Source organism: Sus scrofa, chromosome 3 (genome assembly GCF_054392235.1).
Source record: "Sus scrofa isolate SSC_HxYL_T2T_F1_AM1 chromosome 3, Sscrofa_HxYL_maternal_Yorkshire_Landrace_v2.0, whole genome shotgun sequence".
In the NCBI taxonomy this organism is placed as follows: domain Eukaryota; kingdom Metazoa; phylum Chordata; class Mammalia; order Artiodactyla; family Suidae; genus Sus; species Sus scrofa.
The window spans coordinates 8,511,323-8,529,359 of record NC_139385.1 but is presented as its reverse complement, the minus strand read 5'-3'; the positions used below and the strand labels follow the sequence as shown (position 1 = coordinate 8,529,359).

At 53.8% G+C, this 18,037-nt stretch overlaps 2 protein-coding genes across 12 annotated transcripts; both read right to left on the bottom strand.

The window, feature by feature from the left end:
* Positions 1–38: 38 nt before the first annotated feature.
* SRRT (serrate, RNA effector molecule) lies at positions 39–13,207 on the bottom strand. Of its 8 annotated transcripts, none has more exons than XM_085016692.1 (20): positions 13,036–13,207; positions 12,640–12,779; positions 7,580–7,708; positions 7,177–7,323; positions 6,735–6,947; positions 4,748–4,917; positions 4,433–4,617; positions 4,124–4,222; positions 3,925–4,042; positions 3,563–3,720; positions 3,167–3,228; positions 2,973–3,051; positions 2,568–2,756; positions 1,793–1,966; positions 1,542–1,695; positions 1,180–1,373; positions 833–989; positions 559–660; positions 314–440; positions 39–229 (listed from the first exon to the last, which is right to left on the bottom strand). In XM_085016692.1, the coding sequence occupies exons 2-20, from the start codon at positions 12,759–12,761 to the stop codon at positions 154–156; spliced, it is 2,655 nt and encodes an 884-aa protein (XP_084872818.1). In that variant the 5' UTR covers positions 12,762–12,779; positions 13,036–13,207; the 3' UTR covers positions 39–153. The 8 variants fall into 8 exon arrangements, with proteins under 8 accessions (XP_084872818.1, XP_084872820.1, XP_084872819.1 ...); XM_085016694.1 differs by having other exon boundaries at positions 559–648; XM_085016693.1 differs by having other exon boundaries at positions 3,563–3,717.
* Positions 13,208–14,245: 1,038 nt separating this feature from the next.
* On the bottom strand, positions 14,246–17,860 carry TRIP6 (thyroid hormone receptor interactor 6). Of its 4 annotated transcripts, XM_003354478.5 has the most exons (9): positions 17,635–17,860; positions 17,215–17,342; positions 16,997–17,122; positions 16,323–16,709; positions 15,933–16,026; positions 15,655–15,824; positions 14,990–15,168; positions 14,612–14,732; positions 14,246–14,515 (listed from the first exon to the last, which is right to left on the bottom strand). In XM_003354478.5, exons 1-9 carry the CDS (start codon positions 17,741–17,743, stop codon positions 14,384–14,386), a joined length of 1,446 nt encoding a protein of 481 aa, XP_003354526.2. In that variant the 5' UTR covers positions 17,744–17,860; the 3' UTR covers positions 14,246–14,383. The 4 variants fall into 4 exon arrangements, with proteins under 4 accessions (XP_003354526.2, XP_084872835.1, XP_084872837.1 ...); XM_085016709.1 differs by lacking the exon at positions 14,612–14,732; XM_085016711.1 differs by lacking the exon at positions 16,323–16,709.
* Positions 17,861–18,037: the final 177 nt, after the last annotated feature.

Here is an 18,037-nt window from a genome sequence, read left to right as displayed (position 1 = left end):
ATGTGGGGAGGTGTATATTATACACTAAGTAAAGAGTGTGACCGTGGAAGTGCTTTTATCGGCAGTAAGGCTGAACGTACAAAAACTTCTCAGAGTTGGATGGGACAAAGCAGTCATATTTGTAGATGATACCAGGAGTGAGGAAAAGATGGCTCAAAAGAAATCCACGTCGTCTGGAGCATCCAGGTCACGGTATTCCACAATGGCCCGTGGGTCTCCACGGACCATCCTTTGAGATAAGAAAGAGGTAAGATAGGATGATGAGAGCTGACCCCCGAAAGGGAGCAAGAATATTTAGGCAGCCCATTCTCACCTGTTTCGAGGTTTCCCAGGATAACCTCCCTGGCCTCGGAAGGCATCATAGTTCCCTCGGCCAGCACCATAGGGAGCATGGGGGTACGGAGGCCCTCCTGTGGGGACTGCAGGGCGAACGGCACCAGCTATGAAAAACATCAATGTTGAGCTGAAAAACCGTGACCTCAACTACATCCTAGCTAAGTTTTCTTTCTCTCGGCCCCTCACCATCATCAAGTCCTTTTGACTCCCTCTTACACTTACCTCCATAGCCCAAGATGGGGGGCCGAGGCTGACCATAGGGCATCAGGCCCTGGGGAGTCTGGTGCGGGTAGGGGAGTCCCGGAGTCAGGCCTGGGGGGAGTACAACACGGACAGGAACATGAATTACTGCGGGGGGGGGGGGGGACAACTGCTTTTTAGTGATTTGGCTCGAGAATGGGAGGAGACTTTTCAGGTATGACACGTTAAAGAGAACCGGGAGTCTCAATAGTCAAGGAACAGGGGATGTGGCTGACCCTCACGGATCGTATCTTACTCTGGGCAGGGCCAGGTGGCTGAGCTGGCTTGATCTCGGGCAGAGCTGGGCGCTTGGCATCCGTAAGAAAGTTGTTAAAAAACGCCACCTCCTTCTTCACTTCCTCAATTTTCTCTGCATGCTTGTTGAAGATATGTTTGCGCACAAACTCAGGGCCCTAGGGGAGAGGAGGGGTCAGGACAGAGGTGCCAGTGCAGGTTCCCTACCTCCCCAGACCCACCCTCTCCCCTCCCTCCAGCCCCGGAGAGGGGGGTAGGGAGAGTTGCTCCCCCCAGGCTTTGAGGAGGCTTCCTGGCTCAACCCTCTCCTCCCACAGTTCTAACACACAGCTCTCTGACATCCCAGACCTTGAATTTCTTGCCACTGAGAGGGCATAGCCACTTATCCTTGCCCAGTTCCTGAGTGTTGGAGGTCACAAACTTTTCTACTTCCTGCTCAGGATCTTTGCGACCCATCTTCTGGGCCTCTTCCTCTGAAAGAGATTCCCGCACACTCAGCAGCGGAGTCAGCTTCTCCTCAAACGTCTTCTGCCACTCTAGCACTGTAGTTGGGGAACAGAGGACAGCCGGTTGGAGAAGGGAGCCAAAGGCAAGGAATAAGCCAGACGGAGGAGATTACAGGAGGTGGCAGAGCACTGCTACCAGAGCAGAACCCAGGCCAGAGGCATCTGGGAGAAAGGGAACCAGGAGCAGGGAAGCCGAGCGCTCACCTTCTCCATGACTGATGCGGTTGGGCGGCATGGGCCCCCGAACGTGGATGATGCCACAGCGGTTGGGCATCTCGTCCTCGTTGGGGTACTCGCATGTGTTGTAATAATCCAGGGAATGCACAATGCGCAAATAGAGGAGGAGTTTGTCCAAAACCTAAGAGAAGTGAGAAGCTTTGAGTTCACTATGCTGCGGCCTCTTTACCACCTGGAGCCAGGCCCTCCCACGCTCCCCACTCTGCTCCCACCGGCACCTTGATTAGCTTCTCATCCCGCTCCACGTTGATCTCTGCCGGGTTCCCTTCCTTAGGAGGCTCCTCAGGAGGGGCCCCCCCGCTGCTCCCCAGCAGCTCCTCCTCCTCAGCACTCACTTCCTCTATCAGGTAGTCAGTGATGTTCTTCAAGATGGGGTTCTGCGACGGCAGACTCTGGGGGGCAGACAAACTCCTCAGAGCAGGTCACCAAGGAACCTCCTCTCTGACAAGGACTCAACTGGCCTGCCACCTGTGCCTCATTATTTATTTTCATGTTTGTATTTCTTTGCCCTGACCCATAATCCCTAAAGCCAATTTGTTCTGTTGGAAGCTGGAGGTGCTACCAGGAGGAGAGAGGCAAAAATGTGGGTGGGGGAGTTCCCACTGTGGCATGTAAGAATCCACCTGCAGCAGCACAGGTCACTGTGGAGGCGAGGGTTCAATTCCTGGCCCAGCAAAGGAACTGCCACCGCTACAGCTCAGATTCAATCCCTAGCCCGGGAAGTTCCATATGCCATGGCTGTGGCCATTTAAAAAAAAAAAAAAACGTGGGTAGGGACGAGAGATCAATACTACAGATCAAGTAGGGCCAAAGGTGCCCATAGCAGGTGAAGTGGTGCCAGCAGCCTGTTAAAAGAGTCCCATGAGAGCTCCCTGGTGGCCTAGTGGTTACAGATGCCTATTGTCACTGCTGTGGCTCGGGCTTGATCCCTGGCCCAGAACTTTCACATGCTACAGGTGTGGCCAAAAAAAAGTTCCACGAGGAGCCACTGACCGTTGGCAAAGGAGGTGTCCCAGGCTCAGAGGCCCAGAGCTGGGTCCTGTCATCCAGCGTATGGATCAGCTTGGCTGCCAGCTTGATGTCATTTCGTACTATCTGCTTGTGCTGCGTGATGCCGTTGATGTTGCGGACACGACGAGTCAGGTCTCTGTTCACGCCAGGGCTCAGCTCACACTCCCGTAGCTGGAGGGAACAGAAAGCTTACCAACACCTGCCCAAGAAGAATCCCTCAAAGACTGGCCTGTCTGAGAGCGCTGGTGATCAGACTGAGTTCCCTGAGGACAGGGAACAGGTGTGACTTGTTCACAGGAAGGGTCCCAGAGCCCCAGAGTCAGAGGTTGTGCGGGGCATGGAAAGCCCCACTGCCTCCTCCTCGGCAGTCCCTCTCCCAGCACTCACTCGGATATTCTGCAGGTTCCAACAGATCTCTTTGATATTAACGCTGCGGTCAAAGGTCACCCAGCCACGACGGAAAAACCTAGACAAGAAAGAAAATGCCAGCATACTCCTGAGATGGAAGTAATGTTGGCCCCTCATCTTCCCCTGCAACTTCTCCCCAAGGTATCCAGGGTCACGCTCCCTCCGTTCCTCACCTCCTCTCGGGCTGGGGCTCCGAGAGTGCCACACGCATGAAGCCTGGATATCTTTTACAAAGCTGGAAAAGCAGAGGAACAGAAACCCACTTAGTGCAAAGATTCACTTCTCTCTCCAATCCCCATGTCCTCAAAATCCCGGAGAACTGCCTTTTAATCTTTCCTCAGATTAGGAAAAACCCACAAAAGGCTAAAGGATAATCGTACTTGGAAGCAAATGATACAATCAGGGCCACCCTTGACAGCATGGGCCCATGGGAAGGAGGCCTCCCCATTAGAGAAATAGGATGCACGTCAGAGGCAGCGCCAGATTACCTTCTCCCTGTCTCCCCCACTCCGCCGACGGAATGGACCTTGGGTGTCGTCCCCGCCCCCAAAACCATTTTCCCCACTCACAGAAATGATTTCAGCCCGGGAGATGTTGGGTGCGATGTTGCGCATGAAGAGAGAGCAAGTCTTGTGCAGGGGTCGGGGTTTACATTCCAGCCCAGGGGCATCCTTAGGCTTCTCCCGTTCTTCTTCCTTGGGCTTCTCCTTTTCCTTGACTGCATCTTCTATGCAGAAAGCAGTGGTAGTTGGTGAAAATTTATTGCTGACTCAGAGTGGAGGGGGAGAGACGCTATCAAACCTCCCGCCCACTATCAAACCTTCCAGTCTCCCCCAAAAGGCCACCCTCCCATCAATTTCACCAACCTCTCCCCCCTCCCAGCCCTGTTCAGCAGAAAGAGACTGGACTAAAGCAGAGAAAGAATGCCTACCAGCCTCCTCCTTCTCCTCCTCAGCCTGGCCACTCTCAGACTCGGACTCCGACTCAGACACACTGCCTTCATCAAAGCTGTCGTCACCACTATGCTTCCTATTCCGCTTCTTGCTGCTCTGTGAGAGGCACGGCGAGGGGAGGTAAGTCAGGTACCAGGGCCCAGCCCCAACCCTGACCCCATGCAAGGGAGATCCTACCTTTTTGGTTTCTTTCTCAGCGTCTTCTTTCTTCTCTTCCTTATCCCCGTCACCCTCAGATTTCTTAGTTTTGTCATCACTAGAACTGTCATTTTCAGCCTACAGGTAGCGACAAATCATCAGGGATGTCGGTCTCCCCTTCAGCCCTATCAGAGGACCCTTCCCACCCTCCATAGCTGAGCCCTCAGGTTCGCCCTCCTCCACCCAACACACAACCCCCTGGAGTTTCAGCTCATCTGGACACCCAAGCAGCTCCATTTCTCCTCCCCAGGCCTCGCCGGCAGCCCCTTAACGCCCCAGCACCCAGACCTGTTTGCCGTCTTCTTTCTTGTCGTCCTTATCATTGGCCTTACGCTCTCCATCCCCCAGGCCCTGTCCAGCCCGGCCTTCCTCTTTCTTGCTGGGCTCCCCAGGCTTTCCTGCCTGTTCCTCCTCCTCCTCCTGCTCCAGGATGCGTAGATCGTTCTCTGTACCTCCTTCCATCTTAATCACAGCTACCAACAAAAGGAGCAGAGGTCACAAACCAAGGGCCCAGGCCTTCAGCCTCTGGCTTACTGTCAATCTACTTCCACTTCCACCCAAACCTTTGATCGCCAGACGACCCCATCCTCCCAGCCCACATACCTGCATCCAGCATCTTGACGATGGCATCTGCTTTGTCTATGTCCAGCAAAAGATTATCAAACCATCCACTCTCCATGAGGGACAGGAATACCCTTAGTCGGTTTTGCAGGGCCCCCCGGGCCTCCTGCCGACGCTTGCCCACCTCATCTGGGTGGTACTTAGACCGAAACCTGGGAAAGAAGTGGGGAGGGAAGAGACCAAACAGTCACTGGAGGCCAGGGCCAGGACATGGGGAGGGGCCCAGGAAAGTCAGGGCATAGCCCCCATCCTCTCGCACCCACAAAAGATCATAAAAGCAGAGATAAGGGGAGAGGGGTGCGCTAGAACCACCCAATCCCCCCAAAAGTAACCAGAGGTTATGCTCTGAGAAGTTCTGGGGGAGAGCCAGGAACTAAGAGCTCTGGATTTGGGAAGAGCGGGACTATAAGGGGAGCCAGGGTTGGAGGCAGACGACTGCCCTAAGTGTCTGGGAAACACTAATTTTAAAAAGTGTAGTTTCCCAAAGCTTCCGAGAGGAACACTGAGGAAACCGCAGGCCCCAAAGAACCGCCCTCTCCTTGCCAACCCCAAACTAGCAGCCATTAAAAGGACTGCTCCCACCAGCTCCCTCCATCCCTAGGTGGAAAACAGGGAAACCTGAAATCACCAGAAAGGAAAAGCCAAAAAAGGCAGGATACCTTTCTCCCCCCTTGGGAAGATAAGCAGATGGTGAAGGGACAGGAGAAGACCAAAGGGAGAAACCGAAGTGCCCTTATAACCTCAGGCACTGCCCACAGGGATTGAGAGAGAAATGGGGTGGAGGGGTAGGGCAGAACATGAAAAAAACTTAAAACAGGATTGGGAGGAGACAGAAGAAATCAGGATATGCAAAAAAGAAAGTGGAAACTGTGAGAAAGTCCCAGAAATCAAAAACAAAGGGGAAAATTAAAGACCAAACTGACATGGGTGGGGGTGGGGGGAACAGTAGAAAGAAGTGTTAGGCAGGAGCAAGAAAGGGAACAGAAAAGAATGAAAGGTCCATGGGAGAGTGAGACAGAGACACGGAGAAAGAAGAGGGAACAGTGACAGAACAGAACCACAAGTCGAGCGTAAGAGGGAAGGAAAGCCGCAGGCGTCACCTCCAGGATCTTTACCTTGGCCGCTTGGTCAAACAGAGCTCAAGATTTAACTAGCCGCGCCCAGGGCCCATGCTGGCTGGTGGGCCACCGGCTGGCTCCTGGCTGGGGCGGCCCGGCCTGGATGCCCCACCCCCGCGGGACTCCGCGGTGGGGGCCCTGACTGACTAACTGCCTGAGCAATCACATTCAGCTAAAGCGCTGCATTGTGCACAGCGGTGCCCTGCCTGTCTGCCTGGCCGGGGCAGCGCGGTCAGCCCTGGGGGCTCATGTATGGGCTGGGTATGGTGGGGGTGGAGGTGGGTTTGCTCCGAGCTCCGTCGATGAGCGGGTGTAGTTCCCAGTTCTGGCTCTTTTCAAGGAGGAGGAGCAGAAAGAGGATGAGGAGGAGGAGGAGCAGGAAGGGGGGAAAAGATGGTTGATTAAAATTAAAACATCCACAAAAGGAAAAAAATTAAAATTCTTTTTCTGTCAAACGACCCTGAGATCTTTGCTTTTCTTGTCTGGATTCACTCGTTGCTTTTGGGAGGAAGCCACAGCCACACGGGGTCCTGGCGATCAGGGATGACAATGACCCAAATCAGCGAGTGGGAAGCAGTCTGTCTGCTGCCCCAAGGGAACAGGTGGCTCTGGCCAGCTGCCTGGAGGTGTCTCGCTCACTGAGGACAGTGCGGGAGGGAGACGGGTGGGGGCCGTGGCGGACGTGGAAGTGAGGAGGAGAACCCATCAGCCAGTGCTGGTGTACTTCCCATCCCCCTCCCCCAGGAGGTCTGGATTGGGGAAAACGGGAAGAGGACAGGGCTGCAGGCTCCACTGGCAGGGCCAGGGGAAACGTGCCAGGGAAAAGACAGCACGGGAGCAGGGGCACTCACCACTCCTCATCTTTGTGAGCCAAGAAGAAATCCTGCATCTGCTGCCTTCGAAAGTCCAGCTTGTAGTCATTATAGCGCTTAACTGCCTCTGTCTCATCCACAGAGTCATCCAGTGACAGGAGAAATTCCTTGAAGGTCTTCATCACGGGCGGCGGCACGCCCAAGTCAATCTCAGCGATGCTGCCCAGCCTGGGGGGGGCCCGGTCAGGAGGTCTTGGTTGTGGGGGAAGAGGGTGGGGGCATGGGGGGCCGAGGTAGCCAGCTGCCCCCTTCCTTTGCCCACCAGGGACGTCACCCCAGGCACCAAATGCTACCAGCCCACAGGCAGGCCTATGTGCCTAACCCACTTCCTGGCTCCAGCCATGGTCTTCGGCAACCCCGATCCATCCCCCAAGCCTACTGACACCCTTCTCCCGAGAACCCCAGAGCCCCAGGTCTTTACCTGGCCTGGATAGGCAGAACGTGATGCTGCATGATGTGGACGTCTGGGTGGCCCCAGGGCTGAGGGGGGCCATAAGTTGGGCCCCCACCCCCCCCAGCATAGGGCATCTCATAGCCACTGTGGTATGGGTCAGAGCTGTGCTCATCCCTGAGGGTGGGGGACACAAAAGTCAGACAGAGAAGAGAACGGTCTCTCCAGAGCACAAAGGAGAATGGGACAGAGGGAAAGGCGTATATGGAATGCGGTCTCTCATCCAAGGGTTTAAAGGGACAAAAAAAGGTTTACGGGGAGCTTGAGAAAAGGAAGTGACAAAGAAAGTTCTCGGCAGACGTGAAGGAAGACAGCTGAGGCCAGGCAGAACAGAGGCGAAAGAGAGAAGCCGGACAAACTGTTGCCATCTCACCAGTCTCGCCTCATGCGCTTCTGCGGGGGGCTGAGCTCGTGGCGGGGGGGAGAGAAGCGCTCCCTCCGGTTCCTGTCATAGTCCCGGTACTCGCCCCGACTGCGGCGCTCCCGGCCACGGTCCCACTCTCTGGGAACAGGGAACAGGGAGGAAGACATGGCTGGATACGCCAAGGTCACGTTCCTGGACAGGCCCTTCCCGTCCTATCTGAGAGGCCGCCGGACTGAAAGCCTGCAATGGTACCACCACCCTCTACTCTAAGCAGAAAAAGACTCCTGCCTGCTTGCCTCACTTCGCCACAAACTGATGGCTCGCCAGCTCCCCCTCCAGCCTGGCCTTTTTCCTGAGCTCCAGACCAACGTGCGCCATCTCGTCCCAGACGGCCACCGTCACCTCCACTTCAACACGGCGGCACTGAGCCTAGTATCTCCATGTGGCACCGTGGGCCCAGACTCTGCCCCTCTCCTGCTTCCCACCCTCAGCTGCACCAATATAGTGCCAGGTATCCAGTCAGCAAGTGTCACTCTCACCACTAACTTGTTATTGGCTAGTTAATCCTCTGCTTCAAGGCCTAGTGAAGCAGTCATTTTCTTTGCCATCCGCACAAATTCTGCCCTCGTCCGTCCGTGAGCCCTGGTTCTGGCCATTTCTCTTTTAAATGCAGCCTAGTTTGGTTCTCCCGCCTCTGGTCTCTCCCCCTTCTTCACCGTAAGATCAAAGTGATCTTTCTCAAACACAAATGTGATCATGCCACATCCCTGCTTAAATGCCAGTACACAATACTGTTCAAAACCTCGGTTCCTGCCTGTCATTCCAGGCTCTCTACCAGTCACCAGCCAACCCCATTCCCATCTTAACAAGGTAAAAAAGAAGATCTGTTGTAACCAGTGGTTTTCAAATATTTTGGTCTTGGGGCCCTACGACACTCTAAAAAGTTACTGAAGGTTTAAGAGCTTTTGCTTATGTGGGTTATATCTAGCAATACTTACCTATGTTCAAAATTACGACAGAAAATAAAATACCTATTAGTTTGGAAGTTACATGGTAACAAAAGTTAAATGTTTTTATAAAAAATGACAATTTTCCAAAGAGAATTTTAGTGAGGAAAGCTGAATTGTTTTTGTTTGTCTTTTTAGAGCCACATCTGCAGCATATCGAGGTTCCGAGGCTAGGGGTCAAATCGGAGCTGTAGCTGCAGGCCTACACCAGAGCCATAGCAACGTGGGATCCTTAACCTACTGAGCAAGGCCAGGGATCGAACCTGTGTCCTCATCGATACTAGTCAACGGGAATGCCTGCACTGTTTTTTCATTTACAAATCTTCATAAGGTCTGGCTTAACAAAGTTGGATTCTCATAGTATTTACTTTGCTTTTTTCTTTTTCTTTTTGTCTTTTTGCCATTTCTTGGGCCGCTCCCACTGCATATGGAGGTTCCCAGGCTAGGGGTCAAATCAGAGCTGTAGCCACCGGCCTATGCCAGAGCCACAGCAACACAGGATCTGAGCCTCATCTGCAACCTATACCACAGCTCACGGCAATGCCGGATCCTTAAGCCACTGAGCAAGGCCAGGGATTGAACCCGCAACCTCATGGTTCCTAGTCAGATTCGTTAACCACTGAGCCCCGACAGGAACTCCATCGTAGTATTTACTTTTCCACTCAACCTGTTATGATATATTATTTGGCTGAAAAAACATGAAGAAAAGCTGGCCTCACATCGACACATAATTTGAAAAGGCAATACTTTAATATTTAATAGCCTTTTCGGGTAATTGGGGATATTCTTTGATACCACCCAAAATTTAGCAAGAGATAGTTTCTTAAAAGCTAGCTACAATGTTGAATCTGAAACTACATCAGTGGACATTATGTAAGAACCTATATTAAAATTCATTGTTCTATCTTGCTCTTTGGATCTTGACACATCACATTACACAGTATCAAAACATCATAATCATTAGTATCACTACCTATATCTCAGCAGAAAAATCTTTAAAGTAACGGGAAGCTGTCAAGCTGACAATGGTAGATATAAATCTTCCAAAATTTTAGTTTTCACTGCAAAGTTCCACTTCCTCATTGACAACAAAACTGACAATTTTTCTTAAAGTAACAAATTATCTTGGCTTTTTCATGTCTGCCAAATACCGAAACATGAATTAGCACCGTTTGACAGGTAAAAAATGGCATCCCGTGGGGGCAGGAAGGAGAAGGGGGAAAACTTGGATGGGGGACAGAAAGGATAAGGATGATTGGTTCAGCTCACAACTCAATCCCACAAATGCCCCTCTCCTCAAGATAACCACTATGCCATACAGGGGAAGTGCTTTAGGCCTACTTCCTTTTTTTTTTGTCTTTTTAGGCCCGCACTTGCAGCATATGGAGGCACCAGGCTAGAGGTCAAGTAAAGGTGCAGCTGCCAGCCTAAACACCACAGCCACAGCAACGAAGGATCCCAGCTGCATCTGCAACCTACACTGCAGCTCACGGCAACGCCAGATCCTTAACCCACTGATCAAGGCCAGGGATCGAACCCACATCTTCATGGATACTAGTCAGACTGGTTAACCACTGAGCCATGACGGGAACTCCCATATGCCTACTTCCTATTCAACACATTATTTAAAAAAACATATAGTCAAGAATCCAGGAGTTCCCGTCGTGGCGCAGTGGTGAACGAATCCGACTAGGAACCATGAGGTTGCGGGTTCGATCCCTGCCCTTGCTCAGTGGGTTAAGGATCCGGCGTTGCCGTGAGCTGTGGTGTAGGTTGCAGACCCGGCTCGGATCCCGCGTTGCTGTGGCTCTGGCGTAGGCCGGTGGCTACGGCTCCGATTCAACCCCTAGCCTGGGAACCTCCATATGCCGCGGGAGCGGCCCAAGAAATAGCAACAACAACAACAAAAGACAAAAAGACAAAAAAAAAAAAAAAAAGAATCCAATTTAATAAAACTTGAAATTTTTATTGCTTCATCAAGGACATTAAATGCAACTGACTTTTTAAACTGTTTATTGCCACTGCCCTGAGGCACCAGCAGTTCTATCCACCACTGCTATAGCACCAAATGTCAATACAATGGAAAGAACCATACTATCTTAGTGTTACTATAAAAATAATGGGGAGTTCCCATTGTGGCTCAGCTGGTTAAGAACCCAAATAGTATCCATGAGGATGCAGGTCTGACCCCTGGCCTCACTCAGTGGGTTAACCACAGCAATGCCTCAAGCAGCATAAGTCGAAGATGCAGCTCAGATCTGGTGTTACTGTGGCTGTGGCAGTGGCCAGTAGCTGCAGCTCCAATTAGAACCCTGGCCTGGGAATTTCCATATGCTGTAGCTGCCGCCCTAAAAAACAACAACAACAAAAATTTAAGTAATAAAAATTTAAAAACAGGAGTTCCCATTGTGGCGCAGCGAAAACAAATCCGACTAGGAACCATGAGGGTGTGGGTTCGATCCCTAGCCTCACTCAGTGGGTTAAGGATCCGGCATTGCCTTGAGCTGTGGTGTAGGTCGCAGACGAGGCTCGGATCTGGCATTGCTGTGGCTGTGGCACAGGCTGGCAGCAACAGCTCCGATTCGATCCCTAGCCTGGGAACCTCCATATGCCACGGGTGCGGCCCCAAAAGAGCAAAAGACAAAAAAATAAGTAAATAAATAAATAAAATAAAAACAGTAATAAAAATAATTGTGAGCTCACGGAGCCCTTACGTATTTTAAGAGGTTCTACTCTATAAAAACTAGAACATATGCTCTTTTCTGCACACATTATGTCCCCAACTCCAAGCTGTACATTCCTGTCTCTCAGGAATTCCCATTTACCTTTCCAAGTCTTGCTAAATGTCCCTTTCCTGTTGCTCTCCCTTACACTGCCTCCACCACTTCTCCCCTCCCTCAGAACATTTGTTCCCTCAACGTTTCGAGCCTTTATCATGACCTCTCATGTATATTCACTTGCAACATACACCCAGGGCCATTTTGCTCCCCACTCCAAGCCCCAGACTACAAACTTCTTAAAGGCAATAACTATACCTTATTCATCCTCAGAATCCCAAAAACACCTTTAGTTTTCTTCTGACTTTCTTAGAAAATACTAAGGAAAACAAAGTGCCACATAAAGCCTCCACGGTGAAGAGATAAACTGACTAAAAGACCTAAACAGTTTACTAAACCTATTTTTCAAAATGATATTGCATGAAAAAATGCTATCAAAATAGGCCACCTCAAACTCTTCATTTTTTGGCTGTTTCCAAGTCAAGCCTGTGCTATCAGCTCACTGACTGACATTTGTGATGTCCCTTAGATGAAAGTCTTCCACAGTTCCTCTTATATCAGTTATTTAAAACATCAGCGTTTTAACAGCCTAACTATACACCTTAACTATAACTCAAGAATATCCCAGATATACTGCAGGTTCGGCAAAACAAAAACAAACAAACTAGGAGTTCCCTGTAGTCTAGTGGGTTAAGGATCCAGCATTGTCACTGTTGCGGCTTGGGTCACTGTACTGGCGTGGGTTCGGTCCCTGGCCCAGGAACACACATGCTACAAATATGGCCGAAAAAATAAAATGAAAAGGTTTTGTTTTTTTTTTTAAAAAAGAACATCCCAAAAAACTAATTACTACCAGAGTCAAACCTAATCAATTAACCCGACCATCATTTTTCAAAGAACTCTTGCTGATTTTAGGCTAGACAACGACATTTAATCATATCCTGCCAGGAAACTGGTCGGACAACCTCTCCAGTCAAACCAATTCTGTAACATTACTTTCTTTTTGAATCAACCTTTTCGGTGTATAATTTACAAACAATAAACAGCACACACAAGTATTGCTCTTTTATATTCAAACTCTCTTACTTTCACCGCTTTGATCTTCTAGTCATTACACAGACAACTATTGGACCAAAAGCAAAGAGGTGAATGAACCACGTGAAATGGTCAAGGATGAGCGATTTCATATGGTTCACCCTAATAAGACCTTAAGGGCAATGCAGTGAAAAGTGGAGTGCAAGAGAATAATGCGCTGGAACAAAATTAAGGAAGAGTAACATTTTACCGGTCATTCCAATCATCCCCTCGACGTCTCTCATCTCTTTCCCGAGAACGGTCATAGTCGCTGCGTTCCCTTCTAAACTTGTCCCTGCGCCTTCGATCATACTCGTCATCACTGTCACCCATGGCGCGGTCTGAGAGGACCTGGAGGCGAAACACGGATAAATAGGATAATGAACAATGACGACAAGCGCAAAGGATTGTCCCTTTGAAGCAGCACGCCCCCCTCCGTCCGCAGAGGCCAGCCTTCCGCTGCTCCCGCCATTCTAAGCCCTCTTCCCCTTCAGCTGCAGGGCTCCACCAGCTGCCAGGGGTCTCCCGCCCGGCTCCCCGCACCCGCGGGCCTCTCGCCCTCCTGCCCGCCCCAGCCCCTGCTCTCCAGGCCCCTCCCCTCCCCCACCTGGGAGCGGCAGCGGCCGTTAGTCTCGCGCTCCGGCCGGCAGATTTTCCGGGCAACCTGGACCCGCCCCTTCCCTCGGGCGCGCGACGGGGACGGATTCGGGTGAGGGGGAGACGCGGGGCTCTCGGTGACTGGGCCGAGTAGACGCGAAGAGAGCGGGACAACCAAAGATGGGCGGTCGGCGCGCGCCGCCCGAGCTGCGCCTGCGTCACCCGCAGAATGGCACCTCGAAATACAAACTGGAGCCCGCGGGGACAGAACGGAACCAAACCACAGAGGCAAAGGCGGGGAGCACCGGGGGCCGATGGGAAGGGGCGGGGACCCGGAAGCCTCGCGAGCTTTCCGGGACGAGAACGGCACGGGCGAGAAGCTATGGGAGCCGCGCTGGATCAAGTGTGGCCTCTGGTGGGCGGTAGAAGCCTCTGGGCTTGAGGGTGAGTTTCCTCTCGCCGAGGTCGAAGGTCGCGCTTCCCCGGGTGTGTCTGAATCAGTTCGCATCCAGCCGCTGGTACCCCGACCCGCAGCTTTGATCTGGGAGCCTCCTGACGTCATCGGGAGTGGTTTCCAACCCCCCTTTCCTTGTACAGGGCAGGGGTTGGGGGAGTGCGGCCTTTCAGCGGATCCAGCAACCATTTTAATGCATTTCCCACCATTTTGTGGTCCCACCAGAGAATCAGCCTTTATTAGTGCTTCAGTCTGCGCTACGTCCTAAACCAGTTGTTCCTGCTCTTCCACAAAGGCACCCCCATCCTTAAGCAAAAGTGGCAAACCCCAACCAGTACCTTGATGAGCTCGGTTGTAGGTTGAGGGCCTCACCACCCAGCAGGATCTCTGTTGCCCCATAACCTTTACAAGAGGAAATGCTGCCTCCCTCGCATATGCTGCAGCCTTGTTCCCAGTGCTGGGGTGGGGGGGGGGGCGTTCTACAGAAACTACCCTAAAAGGGGGATTTAGAGGAGTTGTAAAATACACCCAGGACTGGAGTTCCCATTGTGGCTCAGCGGGGTTAAGAACCTGACTAGCATCCATGAGGATGTGGGTTCAATCCCTGACCTCGATCAGGGGTTTAAGGATCCAGTGTTGCCAGAAGTGCAGCATAGGTGGCAGCCGCAGCTCTGTTTTAACCCCCTAGCCTGGGTACTTCCATATGCCACAGGTGCAGCCCTAAAAAGCAAAAAAAGCATCAGATGAGACAATAGACTTCAAAGTGTTTTGTACACTCTTGAGGGATTATTATTTCATGATTAGAGGAAGAGAAGATGGCATTTGGTGACAACATTATAAAGGTAGATGTCAGGGAGGGTGGTTGATGGGAAGGGAGAACAGAGTAGGTGCTTCTGGGAAAGACTCAGCAGTCGGTGGTGACGGTGGCTGAGAGCTCTTGGATGCGCCAGGCACTGCAGGCCTTGCACAAGATGTGCCCATCCAGCGGGTAGCAACCCTGACATTCACCCTCAGAGGAGAGCAGCAGCCCGCACTCCTGTTTGGAAAGAAACAGTAGCTTTTCATCAGGCCTGGATCCCTGAGCCCCTTCTTTCTTGTGCTCTACCATACTCAGCGCCCCAGGCCCCCTGACCTCGCACTTGTAACAGCCAACGTGAAAACTGCGGTCCAGAGCTACAATTCGCACAGTCTCCTCCTGACCGGGCTCAGGCATGATGGCCCCACCACACACTGAGCATCGTGGGGCAAACTTCCTAGAGTGGAAGGGAACCAAGGAGGCTGTCAAGCCCCAGGATTGGAGGGGACCAACAACGAAGCCCAGGGTGGGAGGGAACAGGATAGGCCAGAGGTAGGGTCTTGGATCTTATGGAAGAGAGTTGTGTTACCAAGAATGAGGCATGGCCAGGGGCGCAAAACATGAGAGGTTGGTACTGGGATATGAAGGAGAGATAAGGAAGATGGGAAAGGCCAGGCCAGACATCCTGAGACAAAGGTTGATGACCTAGCTGACCTGTGGAAGTCCTCAATGCAGTGGATCTGGCTGGTGGCATCCACAGTGAAGGGGATGCCATCGAGGCCGCGGTGGCACACCACACAAGTGAAGCAGCCAGGGTGATAGGCCTTCCCCATGGCCCGCAGAATCCGGTCCAGGATGGGCTGGGAACAGGTGGAGCACTTCTCCAGGGTGGCCTGTCAGGAAGGAGAGCAGGAAGGTCAGGGCTGGGGTGACCCATGGCAGCCCTTACAGGCATCCTGCCAGCTCCCCCACCTATTTATGTAGCCCCCTGCATGTGATTCAGTTAAAGGTGGCCTTGAACAGGTATGCGTGCAAATCCTAGCACTGCAGCTTCCCCAGACAAGATATTTAAGCTCTCAGACCTTCAGTTTCCTTCAGGAGTAACAGCTGCCTCACCAGGGCATTGTGGGGATTCAGCACATTCCCCTAAACCGAAAATAAATGCCTCACTCTTACAGGGGAATGTTGTCCTTTCTCTCCAGCAACCAGTATACAGCTACTTATTTCATCCATGCCTTTTTCTTTATTAGTTTTAGTTCTCCTGCTTCGAGCCTTATTCTTTGGGGCTTGGACACCTAGTTCCCACTCTGGATGGAAGCCCCCTGCTTCCTGCTGCTGACTCCATCTGCCACCACCCCCCGCCGGCCCCCACCACTCACCACATAGCAGCTCTCACAATACGCTCTCCTCTCCACGGCATAGAAATGCTGGCCCCGGAGATGGGCCCGGCATGTAGAACAGACAAAGCAGCCAACGTGAAAGACACGGTCCAGGGCCACAACCCCGGCCCCATCCCCAACCACATCTTCTCCGCAGCCACCACACCGGCCTGGGGACGGGATGGGTCAGGGTCAACCATAGACTGGGAAGCCAGACCCACTGTCTACCTGACCTCCCCCCACCCCCTGCCCGGGGTGTGTGGCGGGGGGCAGCTCACCGAAGTACTCCCCACTGGGCGGGTGGTTCATGTCCTGCACCAGCTTCTTGGTCAGCCTCTCAAGTTCCTCCTCGGGAGGCTGGCTCAGGGGGACCTGGGAGGTGAGAATCAGGGGTTCAATCCTACCTCTCCCTCCCAATACTGTCACCGAGAGTGATCAGGCAATTCCACCCAAAAGCTCACAGGAGAACACCCCAGCCCAGGGGCCAGGGGTGTGCCTCTGGGAGCCAGTGTGCAGATCTAGTCCCCTCCCTCCTTTATTTCCTGACCTGCCCCCCGCCCCCAGAGAATCCAGAGCTTGAAAACTGGAACATCAACCCCCACCCCCACCCCACCCAGTCAGCATCCAACTGTCTTTGAGGACCCCAAATCCCAGGGCCCAGGGCTTACCTGGGGCCCGTACCCGCCTCCTCTTCCTCCCGGAGGGCCGGAGACTCCGGCAGCCTCCTCTTTACCCCCTGGCCCTGGCTCACGGTGGCTCCTGTAGCCAGCCCCCCAGACTTCACCTCGGCCTGGGAGAGGAAAGTGGGGGCCGGGGAGGGGCCCCGAGGCCTGAGGGGCCCCCCGCCTGGGGGGGCCACAGCCTCTCACTGGTTGTGCCACCTTCACTTGCACAGGGAAGGCAGGGCCGGCGGGGGTGCTGGCCGTAGCATAGGAGGCCGGCGTGGGGCCGCCATAGGAGGCCGCTGGGAGTGGTGTGGGAGGAACACTCCCTCCATTCGGCTTCAGGGAGCCAGAGCCTGAGCGGTAGGCAGGGAGCTGATGGGGCTCATAAGCCTGGAGAGAAGCACAGACCAGAAGGCATGAGCTGGGCCCATTCCAGAACACACATCTGTGGAACCCCTGAACCCTGTGTCTGTGGCACCCAGGTAAGCACTGGTTTTGACAAGGGCCCGTCCTTGAGTGGCTGGCAACCTAGTACGTTTTGGTGGCCCAGCTTCCTCCTCGCTGGTGGGTGCATCCCCCATGTGGAGGGAGAAGAGGAGTGAGAATACAGAGCAGGAACCAGGTTGCGGGGGAGGGGTGGGGGACAAGGACAGGGAGGGACAGGAGCGGGGAGTCACCTGCCGGTCAGGCCGCCGTGGGGCGTGACCCCGACCCCCGTCCAACTCAGCCAACATGCTGGTCAGGGAATCTATCTCAGCATCCAGACTTCCTGGGCGCAAGGCCCCCCTGTCCGGGGGGAGCCCCTGGAGATAGAGCAAAAGCAGGGAGAATGCAACTCATATGGCCTCTTCTCCTGCCCTAAGTCCCCCCCACACCCCCTAATCGCGGTGCTCACCTGTGAGCGTTGGGGTGCTCCATGGCACCCCACCCAGGCCAGGCCCGGATCCTCCGGTCCCCCAGGGGCCTGGTAACACTGCTCAGATGGGAGGGGGCAAAAATTGACCCTGGGGTGGGACTGGAGTGCTGGGGTGAGGGAAGAGAGAGCCAAGGTGGGGATGGGGAAGGAGAGGAGGGTGACACTTGTGGAGGCCACCGGTCTTGGGTCCCTCTTCACCCCTCTCCCCCCGCATCTGGGGTCCGAGAATGGGGCAGGAGGCAGTGAGGGCTGGGAGAGGGCGAGGGCGGGGGCGCGGCGGGTTCCAGCCGGGCTTGGGGAAGGGGCGACAGGGGCAGGCTCAGCGGGAGGCAAGAGCAGCAGGGCAGAGTTGAGTGTTGGTGGCCCGGTGGCCTCCGCACCGCACTGGGGCTGCCTTACCTGCTCCGTGGGCTGGCGGCGGCCCGGAGGCGCCTCGGGGGAGCGCTCTCCCCTGAGGGGCTCTGGCGGGCTCCGGCTGCTTCGGGGGGAGCCAGGTGGGCCCGGACATGGTCTGGAATGGGGGACTCCAGACAGCGGTCAGGGCCCCACGGAGCCCCGGGCTCTGACTTTGACCCCTTCTTCCCCCCGACACCTCGCTTGGGACTCCAGGACAGAAACTTTTTCTGGCTTTTTTTTTTCCCCTTCCTCCCCAATTTTGGGGACGGCCACGCCCCCGATGACGTCATCGCATTCCTGGGGGAGGGTCACGTGGCCCCCTAGGCCCTAAACTGCCGTCCCTCCCCTAGTCGGCCCCCTCCTGCGAGCCGGGGCGGCTTTCCTCCAGAGCGTGGGCCCGGGGGGT

Bases quoted from the DNA above. Each gene is read 5' to 3' on its own strand.
- SRRT (XM_085016692.1), bottom strand. From the start codon at position 12,761: ATGGGTGACAGTGATGACGAGTATGATCGAAGGCGCAGGGACAAGTTT. The intron at 3,721-3,924 runs GTAGGCATTCTT...CTTTCTGCATAG, and splicing joins GGAGGAGAAGGAGGAGGCTG to AAGATGCAGTCAAGGAAAAG. The intron at 1,374-1,541 runs GTGAGCGCTCGG...CCCCAACTACAG, and splicing joins CCGCATCAGTCATGGAGAAG to TGCTAGAGTGGCAGAAGACG.
- TRIP6 (XM_003354478.5), bottom strand. From the start codon at position 17,743: ATGTCCGGGCCCACCTGGCTCCCCCCGAAGCAGCCGGAGCCCGCCAGA. The intron at 17,343-17,634 runs GTAAGGCAGCCC...CCCTCACCCCAG, and splicing joins GCCGCCAGCCCACGGAGCAG to CACTCCAGTCCCACCCCAGG. The intron at 14,516-14,611 runs GTCAGGGGGCCT...CTTTCCAAACAG, and splicing joins TTGGCTGTTACAAGTGCGAG to GAGTGCGGGCTGCTGCTCTC.